This window comes from Papilio xuthus, unplaced genomic scaffold (genome assembly GCF_000836235.2).
Source record: "Papilio xuthus unplaced genomic scaffold, Pxut_1.1 DF826159.1, whole genome shotgun sequence".
Classification (NCBI taxonomy): domain Eukaryota; kingdom Metazoa; phylum Arthropoda; class Insecta; order Lepidoptera; family Papilionidae; genus Papilio; species Papilio xuthus.
This window is the reverse complement of record NW_013532490.1, coordinates 509,445-520,930: the sequence shown is the minus strand read 5'-3', so window position 1 is coordinate 520,930 and position 11,486 is coordinate 509,445. Positions and strand designations below refer to the sequence as shown.

Genomic DNA, 11,486 nt, shown 5'->3' with positions numbered 1-11,486 from the left:
TTTCTCTATAGTATAAATAATATTAAAACCTTGATGACATCTAAATATTAAATTAAAATAAATAGAGTACGTATCAATATTATGACAAGAAAACTTTAGGTGTATTCAGGCAATTTCTAAACACTCTTAAAATAAACATACAAGTAATACTAAAGGTACTGAAGAACAACTTAATTATCTATCTGATTACGTTTGACTAGAAACGTTTATATTGGGAGATCAATAGCTAAACACGAGTACCGCACCATTGTCCTTCCTTCAATATGTAACACCAACACGAGTTAAACTCCCCAATGCTTTCTAGTAGAAATCACTTAAACAAAGTCTGTTACTAAAAAACAAACTGTGCATTCCATTCAAGGTCATACGTTTTCACTTTAAAATTAAAAAAAAGTTTGTTTAAAATAGCATTTATAGCTTTAAATAATACATATTTCTTTTTCTATGTATCTTTAGTAGGTGTGTATTTTAAAATATTTTTAATATTGTTAATTTTATCAAAATCCCAACATTTTTCTACTAGCCAGCATTAGGAAAATACAACTCTTTGTTTACTTCCTTCAAAGCACCAATAAATGGTGCTGGGGTATACGGCGTCACAAGAGATGGTCGTCGGGATCGTCGTGGTCCTCCTCAGAGTCAGCAGAATCAAGACTAGGCACGTGGTCTAAATCATGACTCTCGCATTGCTGGTCCAACTCGGTAGATGGCGCGTCATCATCTTTCCATTTGTCCATAGAACGTCGACGCGCGTTCATGAAGAAATTTCCGACTGTCGTCGGCTCTAAGCCAAGTTGCCGCGCTATCGTTACTTGCATTTCTTTTGACGGCCTCTTTGTTTCCTGGAAATTAAGAAATTTTCATATTAGTGTTAGGCAGAAAATCCGACACTGTGCCGGTGTACCGGCGCAATATTAGCCTTATTAAAATGTCAACGTTTATGTTCCCTCACTAATAATTCTGACACTTGACTTTGTAACGAAAGCGCGCCATTCGCGCTAAATAATTCTAACAAGATATTATTGTTTTTTAAGAATCTGGGACTAAAACAGTGCCCTCACCGATTCGAACCTTAACCATTCTTTCTCTTAACTACTTAGGGTTTTTTTGTTCTAAATATTAGCAGATTTCTTTGTAAATTTACTAATATTCCTTTTATTATTCCAACTAAGCTGTATGCTTGTGCTAGGATATGGTTCACGACAATAGTCGAATGGCGGGATTCGAACCCCCGACTACGTGATCGAAAATCCGTATCCTTAACCATTAGGCTATTGACGCTTGTAACTTTACTTACTTGGTTGGTTTGGTTACTTTCTTTGTATAGAGAACTTTGTTTCAAATACATTTTTGATATCAGAAACAAGGCGGAATAGAGGTTAATTTAAGCATAAAAATAATGCTCGCGGGTTTTAAAGAAATTTTAATTTATTTTTATAGATTTACATATGACTAGCGTTCTAATACGATGTGAGACATTTTATAATTTAGTTACTAAAAGCAAATTACCTTAAAAATAGCCTGTAGAGTACGCCGCTGGAGGTCTGTGAAAACCAAACGCGGCTTCTTCGGGGAAGGCATGGTATCCGAAGCCATTTCCTCCTTGCGCTTGCAGCCTGAAATTATAAAAAAAAAACATCTCTTAATACAATTAGACTAAAAGTTTAATGTACTTGTGAATTCATAGCCGCTACCTATTGCTAAGTATTTCTATTTTCATTTATTTTTGATAAAAATATTAGCAGATTTTTTTGTAAATTTACTAATATCTCTTTAACCATTCCAACTAAGCTCTAGGCTTGTGTTAGGATATGGTTTACGATAGTAGTCGAATGTCGGGATTCGAACCCGCGACATCGTGATCGGAAATCCGTACCCTTAACCATTAGGCTATTGGCGCTTCAATTAATAATTAATAAATCACTTTTAGGGTTAATACCTCGAAAAGATTAAAAACGGAACCCTTATTCATTGTTGTCCGTCTGTCAGTCTGTCAAGGCTCTTTTATATCGTCATTGGTCGAAAAAGTATTAGTTCTGTCCTTATTTAAGTAAAATGACTCATCATTTTGATTTAGGGATTATCTGACTTGTTTAACTCTTGTATCTATTTTAAGCACACAATATCATGAAATTTAATAAAACTAACTTTGGATTAAAATACTTTATGAACATATATTATCTTATATCTTTAAATGAGCAATTCTTGTACATATATATAATTGGAATCTCGGAAGCGGCTCCAACGATTTTCATAAAATTTAGTATATACGGGGTTTCGGGGGCGATAAATCGATCTAGCTAGGAATCATTTTTAGGAAATGTCATTTTATTTCGTGTTTTATCGATAATCAACTTAAACATAAACTTAACTTTTTCTATCGGTAAGATCGAAAAATATTATTCATATTTCATCATTTTATTAATAATTCGTACTTAAATATAATTTCCAAAAAATACCGAGCAAAGCTCGGTCATCCAGGTACTACATATTATGTTAAAACAATTCAAACATTACTTACTGCCTCTCTGAGGAATCTGGGCCGCTGCAACAAAAGAAAAGACAACAATTACTAAAGCATAAATATGAATATCTCGCAATATTCACTATAACATACTTTATGTAGGCTTAATTCTAAAAACAGTTTTTTTTTCTAGAAATAAAAAAAAAACAACGACAACATATTTTAAAATCTGTATAAGAAATTTTATCAATTCAAGGAAATTACAAATGTTCTGTTCCGATTCTTCTAATCCAGACTTAACTACGTACAAAAATCATGCTGCTATAACATAAACAACTAAATAGATTCCACGTGTACAATTGTTTAATTTGCCTTTCCACTCAGAGTCAGTAGTCCCTTAGAGACTTTACTCAGTAAACACAGTAATAACAATAAGAAAAGAAAATATTAATATTAACGTTACACGTGAAGACTTCATAGTAAAAGAAATGTATAGCTAAAGTTGCACTATATCAAATCTAAAAAGATATTTGTAACACCAAATGGGTTATAATCCAGTCTGAAAATAAATAAAACTGAAAACTGCATCAATTTAAATCTTAATTTTAAAGTTGACAAACTGGAATAGATAAGAAATAAAAGTGAATTTTATTAGAAATATTATTTCAAATAATAAACACATTAAGTCAGATCCAGTCTGTCTTTATCTAAAACCTTTATCTAATAAATAAGAAAAATTACAAACGCATACCTGGCGACAATGTAAACAACATTAATTAAGGGTTGTGATATCTCGCAGGCACCTAAAAATCATATTTTTAAACAAAACTAGGCAGCCCTGGCGCGGGAGGGATAAAGGGAAGGAATGGCAGAAACAGCAGTCTAACATTCACCTTGGCTTCTTTAAGCTAACAAAATACACTTACCTACTGCTAAAAACAATTATCCAAGACTAAAACAATTATTCTTTGCGTAGGCAGTATCTTTGCCAGCTAATTAGGAAGGATACTGCCTATTCAAGGGTAAAACATCTATTAGAGCAAATCTATTTTTACTTTACACAATTTTATTAAAACAAAAAATATATTCCACCCAAATGTTGTCATCTTATCTAATATTAGGCTTGTCACAAAGCATTAAAACCACTTCAATTTGTTATTATAATATTTTAAAATGTACGAAAAGCCTTTGTATTGATATTACCTTTGCGACAAGCTTTCTTTTGACATCTATAAGAAACCAAGTACACTGCTACGCAGCCAAGGTATAGGATAAGGATCCACTTGTGAGACTAGAAAGCGAAAAAAGACTAGAAGAATTAAAAAGATCGAATTGAAATTTTGAAACTAGAATATAAATTATCTGAAACCAAAGAAAGTGAAACACTGGACGAGATTATGGAAACGAAAATCAAAGATAAAAATGGAGGGAGAGGATTTGAGGATGACAATTTTAAGGAACTCAATCAAGATTTGGGAAGGACTCACAAGCAAGACATGTCCCCAGCCGGTTCGTATACCGGGGCATCCCAGTGGGGCGGAGGCCCGGGGTACAGCCCGGAGCCCTGGGGCGGGGGCGGAGCGCCCGGGTAATCCCGGGGAGCGCAGTAAGACTGCTGCATGTTGTTTACATTGTCGCCTTTTATCGTTTGATGTGGCGTATCTGGAAATTCAGTTACAAATGACTATCGTGTTATAATTAACTTCAGATATCTGTAAAGAAAAGAACCTAAAATTCAGTACAACATTTTTAACTCAAGATTGGAACAATAAGATCTATAGTTCTTAAGCATTACTAAGAGTCCATGACGAATAATTTTCTGGAATAAAACATTTTTAAATGTTACTCTACCTTGTAAGTACAATCGTCTAAATATTTCCTTAACATGTTCTTATACTTCCAAAGCGGAATCTTAAACAAATAACAACGAAGAGCCAAACAAAGACAACTTCAAATTCGTATCAAACTTTTTTTTGTGACAAAGATCTAGTTTTCAAGTAAACTCTTATGATAGATATAGAGCAAGCTGATTACTATATGGCACTAACCTAACACCTATCTTATTCTCTCAAATTACTAACAAATTTTGTACAAGTCAATACATAACGAAATACACGAGCTTAGTCAAATTTTTATTTAGTACTAGCTGTCGCCCGCGACTCCGTCCGCGTAGATATATAAAAAACTTAATTAGTGTATCCTATGTGTTATTTCAGGCTATGTTCTATACGTATGCCAAATTTAATCGAGATCCGTTCAGCCGTTCTAGAGATATCTTTAAACACCCATCCATCCATCCACATCACATCCATCCACATCACATCCATCCACATCACATCCATCTAAATCGCATTTATAATATTAGTCAGTTAAATAAAAAGCAGCTCTTCAAGGCATAAATTCGAAAAAAAATGAATAAATAGTATACTATGTCCGTCTCCTGGCTCTAAGCTACCTCCTCGCCAATTTTCAGCCATTTCGGTAAAGCCGTTCTTGAGTTATAAATAGTGTAACTAACACGACTTTCTTTTATATATTAGATTTAGTTTTTTTTAATTAGTTTCCATTCCGTTCTTTGAAAGGATGGAACATTGTATGGTAGCAATTATTGTAAAATACTACATATAAATTCTATTAACCTTTTGTAGACGAAACCTTACATCAAATTGAAAAATAAAAAGGTTTCTTAGGTAAAAATTACATTTACAATATCAACAAAAGGTAAAGATAACTAAATATATTCACGTAAAAGTCCCGGGCACGATATAATAGGAATTACATTTAAGAATCAAAATACGTAGAGCCGCTAGAATAGTCGGGCCTTGCGGGGGTCGGGGAGTGCTGAGCGATCGATATGAGGGCCGCTTGGGCTGGGGGAGACCAGAGAGAGGGAAGGAGGGCGGGTGACGTCACAGCGGGGTGCGGGGAGACATGTGCCTCGCGCTACCCTGCTGACGAGAACTACTGTCGTTTTTATTACGGAGGTTTTACATTCAAATGTTTGTATGACTTTTGTATCTTAAACGCCGTTCTAAATAATCATGTATCATTTAGTAATCATTTTTATTGTTTAACTAGCTGTCGCCGTTGACTGTGTCCACGCGGAATTTAAAAAAAAAATAATTTGTAACTTATGCGTATATTTGGATGTATGAATGGATGTTTGTAAGAAGGTATCTTTTAAATAGCTGCATGAATCTCTCTGAAATTTGGCATTGAGGTAGAACATAGCCTGAAAGGACACATAGGCAACTCATTTTCAGTTCCTCTGGTGTTGCAGATTTCCATGGGTGTCGTTCACCTCGGTGTTCCCGCCGCTCGTTTGCCACCTTCTCTTATAAAAAAACATAGGCTACTAATTAAGTTTTTTTAATTCAGCGCAGACGGAGTCGCAGCCGACAGCTAGTATACATACAAAAAGTAGGAGATAACATTGTAACTTACGGTAATAATATAAAAATAGGTCGGTATCAACATAAAGTATGCGAGAGGAAAATAGTTACAAATTGTGAAAAATATCGCTAACCTAATTACATCCAACTGCTTTAACTTGAGGAAAATAATTCTAGTATATATCTTTAAAAGGGAAACCGGAAGAAACATTCGAAAATGATCGGTTAAGGTTATATGGCCATAAGAATGGAATAACCAAGCTTAATAAGTAGCCTATGTGTTCTTCCAGATTATGTTCTACTTACTACAAATTTCATCAAGATCCGTGAAGCCATTCTGGTGATACTTTCCAACAACCATCTATCAATCCATACTGCTCCAACTGTAGTATTTATAATATTAGTTAGATGATTAAAGGAAATTTATTAATGTAAAACAATTGAAGGAGTTTGCCCTTGAATTAGATACTCGTATAAATGGATTGTTAGGAATAATCTGAGAAGAGATGCAAAGGAAAAGGGGAATCTGACGATTTTACAAACTTTATATAATTCTGCTTTCAGTTAGTTCCTAAATTTTTAAATTGTTTATATTCAGTTAATTACTTTAAAGACGCATATCTTCAAAACGCAATTATAACCCGCATTTTGCACGTCTACGATTCAAACACAATACGTCACTACGATAATCGACCAACACTAACTAAAGCAGAGTACACACAAAACTTTCGACGCGATAAAAAAACGGGTGGATCCGCACAATGACAAAATTAGGAACGAAAAGTTTTTGTCAAGTTTTATTTTATTGAACGATAAAGGATTTTTTTTAATATACACTTATTATATAATACATATAATATAAATTATACATTAGTATATAGCATAAATTATAATAATTATGTTTATATAATAACTCACTTATTAATTGGATTTAAAAGGTAAATTCAGTCCAAAGCTGCATTAAAGTAGCAGACATTTAATTGAAAGGTAGAAGCTCACGGCTAAACTTGTGTGTAACTGCCCTTATATCGACTGAAGCTTAGTGACGTTCTAATATCGAGCGAGCGTCCTCGCGTTATCGATTGAAAGAATCGATACCAGCTGACGTCGGAACACGATAAACAAATGAGTTTTATCGATAACGTTATAAAAACATATAAAAGGGCGTACGGTTATTCTTTTGTACTGTCAAAAACATTCGTATAAGGGTGCATTTCAATGCAAGGGGTTGAAAGCACCCTTCATTAATTAGTCTTTTCTTTCAAAGTAGTTTGTATAGGATAGATTTTTGCAATGGTTAATATGTTGATACTACATTATTTATATGTTATTAGACTAAGGTCTATTTATTGCCTTGATATTGTTTCGCCCGCGACTCCTATTGCCTATATGTTCTTCCAGACTATGTTCTACGTCTATGAGAAATTTCAGCGAAGACCCTTCGTTCTGGAGATACCTTCTAACAAACATCTATCCATATGTACCTTTCGCATTTATAATATTAGTAAGAATCAAATGCCAACCACATTTTTAAAGTACACGAAAGTAAAGACACATTATAGATAAAAAATAATAATTTTAACATATCGAAATTCCCTAAAACCTTTAATAGTTGCGCACAAAACAAAACTTTAAATAGGTACAAGTGGAGCGCTTTCACACCAACAAAATACCTAGGTGACCTAGATACTGAAGTCTAGCTTTAGTTAGCATCTCAACGGAGACATTGAAAAATATTCCAATACTTCATATTATAAATGCGAATGTTTGGATGTATGTTTGTTAGAAGATATCTCCAGAACGGCTGCAAATTTACTATTATAAGTTAAGTTATATTCAATTTTACATCTAGAATTGGTATTTATCTCTCTATCTTAGATATATTAGTAAAAGTTCAAATAAATTATATTTAGAAATCTTACTTATATTATAAATGCAAATATTTGGATTTTTTTTTATAACAGAAGGGGGCAAACGAGCAGCGGGAACACCGAGGTGTTCAACGACGCCCATGGACATCAGCAATACCAGAGGAACCGCAGATGCGTTGCCGGCCTTTTAGGTGGTGATAAGCTCGCTTCTTGAAGGACCCTAAGTCGTAGCGGTTTGGAAATACCGCCGAGGACAGACCATAGATGGATAGATGTAGAAGGTATCTCCAGAACAGCTGCACAGATCTCTCTGAAATTTAGCATGTATGTAGAACATAGTCTGGAAGAACATATAGACCAATCAAGATTTTACTTTTAGTTACGCTCAGATGGAGCTGGCGATAGCTAGTATGATTATAAACGAATAAATCTGACAAACTACTTAACTAGCACATTTTTATAAAGTATCAACAATTCAAGCTTACTTACAGGTCTTATGAAATGACGTTAAAATGGTTATTATTTAGAGTTCAATCTGTTGACTGTCGACCACGGTTAGAAAGATATAAACATACTAATATCATTTTAGCTCTATGTTTAATGTAAAGTTACGCTGAGAAATTTCTGAGTGTGCGCGCGCATTTTGTGACATTACAAATTCTCTATTATTTTATTATGAGTTACCTAAATCTTATTAGAATACTAGCTGTCGCCCGCGACTCCGTCCGCGCGGGATAAAAAAATAGATGTTGGCCGATTCTTAGACCTACTCAATTTGCTTACAAAATTTCATGAGAATCGGTCAAGCCGTTTCGGAGGAGTATGTGAACGAAAATTGTGACACGAGAATTTTATATATAAGATTATTTTAATGTATTCAATAAAGGAATATCCTTTGGTACTTTAAACAAGTATATGATAAGCCTTTCTTTGTTATCTTTATGTTTAACATATGACCAAATCAAATAAATTGTTTATTCCAATAAAATCACAGATGTTTTTGTTCTGTTGCAATGTTCTTTTTTAATTGATATTAAAACATTTCTAGTATTGCAACCTCTAGCACGCCGCGAAAGTCAACCAGAACATAAGCGAACCCAACTACAATATAAATTTGGCATGGCCCGAAACCATATGTTCCAACTCATTTTCCCTTAATTATTAAGTTTTTTACGCTTCGCTTCAGCTCCAGTTTACTATCGCGGCATTGTGCTACAGGTCTAAAACAACATAAAACACTAAAGACATGTAAAACTAGAAGCATCATGCAAGTACCTGCGAGCCGCAGCGCCGACATCCGCTGGAACTCCGGCTCCTGCAGCCACTTCCACATTCGCCTGAATGTCTCCCGCCCTGATTTTAGCTTGGACCAGGGCTTGGGGTTCCTCAGCAGGTCGCTGAGAGTCCCCTGCGATCTGCAAAGTACCCTCTGCGCGAAGATTGCTTGAGGAATCGAGTACCGCTTCAACTCCCCACTTATCCTCTGTGCGAGCTCCTTAGTGTTAATCTCCTCTGTGTCGTGGACTTGTACTTGCTGCTGTGCTTGCTCCTCTCTCGCCAACAGCGCCGCGTTGAGGTCGAGGCCGGGGCTCGGGAGTGGCGGCGTTGGCGACCTTCGCTCGTACGAGCCGGGTGACACGCTCCGCCTACTGTACGCTGACTGAGGGGATAGCGGCTCATTGTACGCATTTGGGGAGAGCGAGGAATACGATTGCTGGTGCTGGATGACCGTGAAGGTGCCACCAGCGTGATAGGCAAACTTATCGGAGACTGTACTAATAGGGGGTAAGGGCAGCAACGGCGTGAGCGTGGCGTAGGAGGCCGGCTCGAGGCCCGGCGGTGTAAGGCGGCCGTTGACTGCCGCCAGCGGGTGGAAGGCGGCATCGCCGTCGGGCAGCAGGTCGGGCGAGAGCCGTGGCGGCGACGCATGGCTCGGGGCCACGATCACGGTGAGTGGCGCGCGCTCCCGCATCCTCGTCTCATCCATGGCGCGCGACCGGCGGCGACGGGGTCGCGCGGGCGACTGAAGCACGCCTGCGCCGCGCCCTTCCGTCCCCTCGGTGCCTCGGTCCACGTCCTGCGAACAGCCCCTATTTTTATCTCCCTCGCGCTAAACAACCTATATCCCGAGACGGACACGCGAATTTGGACCTTCCAGATTAGTTTCATAGTCCATTTTCATTTGGAAAATGCGTTTGTGACGTGGACGCTCTCTACAATGCACCCTTAACCTACCCCGAGGGGGTACGACTACAAACATTGTAGCCAAACTTGAATGTGTTTACATTGCCGCTCAACTACTACCTTAAGTTATGAAAAGCGACTGGAAAGCAGCGATGTACTTTGTGTTTCGGGTGAATGTCGGGGGTTGGGCATGGCAGACGGTCACGTGGTAGATAGCTGCCCCCGTTCGAGTACTGTCACTCGGCTATTTGCGTGACTGCCGCGCACTGGAACTCCCGGACACTTGAAGGGAAAACTTTGGGTTTTTTTTACATTATAATACTTATGAAATTTGCTACTCCTAGAACACAACAATAGAAATAAAATTTAAATGACATTACTTAGCGAATGAAAAAAAAAGTATATACCTATTGTTTCGTTAAAGTTTGAAATCTCAAAGGACAAATGTCTCAAACACATTCTCAAAGAGCCGTAATGATATTAAAGGGCTTCTTTAATGTCACCATATAGTATACAAGTACAGACTTAATTCAATATTAAAGTTTAATCAACTTATTAGTCAAACTAGAAACGAATATTTCAAAAAATTAGGATTTGTCTGTTACGCTTTACATTTACATTAAAATCCTAATAGGATTTCGTACATTTAAACATTTTTACCTTTTAATTTATATAATTTTTGGTGTTATACAACTATTTACGATAGTCGTTTGGATTTTTTTTATTTTATTCCATAATACAAAGTAATTAAATCCATTCAAATTAAATCAGCTGTTACTATAATTTATGGTGTATAAAAACTTGTATGAAATGTAAAGACAAGCCTATCTACTGCAGCCCGGAACACACCTGGCGCAGACAAAGGGATTGCTAGGGATGTGATAAACAAATATCAAATATCGATGTTTAAAGATTTCAATTATTTACATTACAGTGTAACTATTTTAAAGTAGACATGAATATTACGTTTCAAATTTCTTAATATTACTATAGTAGAATCTGATTCTGGAGTCAGGTAATATTACGAGTATTTTCCTGCTATCAAATATGATATTAAATTTCGTATTCAAATTATGATGAATTCGAACATTTATATCTATAATCCAAAGCCCAAATTACACAACAAACATCACTAAAACGGTTTTAAGATAACTTATCGATATACATTTATTTCGACATCGATATCGACATAAAAACATTGACATCACTAGATATAATAAGCGCGTGCCACCCCTATGAGTCCTGCCGCGTCCTGCAGCGGTGTAATTTCGTACAACTCACAGTTCGCTACGGGTCATATTGTTACATTTACAGCAATGTTAAAATATCACACGATAACGAGACTATCTACCTCAATAAATAAGTAATAAACGTAATAAAATAATAAACTCTAGTTAATACTTATTACTTAACAATTTTATTAGGACCTAGCTGTCGCCCACGATTCCGTCCGCGCGGTATTAAAAAACCTTACTGCTAGGCTATGTGTCTTCTACACTGTATTCTACCATACATCTATGCTAAATTTAATCGAGATCCATTCAGCTGTTTTAGAGATAAGTTCAAATATACATC

At 36.2% G+C, this 11,486-nt stretch overlaps 1 protein-coding gene across 1 annotated transcript; it reads right to left on the bottom strand.

Annotated features, from left to right (window-relative positions):
- Window positions 1-440: 440 nt before the first annotated feature.
- Window positions 441-9,714, bottom strand: onecut (homeobox protein onecut). Its single transcript, XM_013319238.1, has 4 exons — window positions 9,003-9,714; window positions 2,522-2,545; window positions 1,510-1,616; window positions 441-842 (listed from the first exon to the last, which is right to left on the bottom strand). Exons 1-4 carry the CDS (start codon window positions 9,712-9,714, stop codon window positions 597-599), a joined length of 1,089 nt encoding a protein of 362 aa, XP_013174692.1. The 3' UTR covers window positions 441-596.
- Window positions 9,715-11,486: the final 1,772 nt, after the last annotated feature.

Excerpts from the sequence above, each read along its gene's own strand:
- onecut (XM_013319238.1), bottom strand. The coding sequence starts at position 9,714 with ATGGATGAGACGAGGATGCGGGAGCGCGCGCCACTCACCGTGATCGTG. Across the intron at positions 2,546-9,002 it reads GTCGGCGCTGCGGCTCGCAG|CGGCCCAGATTCCTCAGAGA; the intron begins GTACTTGCATGA and ends CTTTTGTTGCAG. Across the intron at positions 1,617-2,521 it reads CCAGATTCCTCAGAGAGGCA|GCTGCAAGCGCAAGGAGGAA; the intron begins GTAAGTAATGTT and ends TTATAATTTCAG.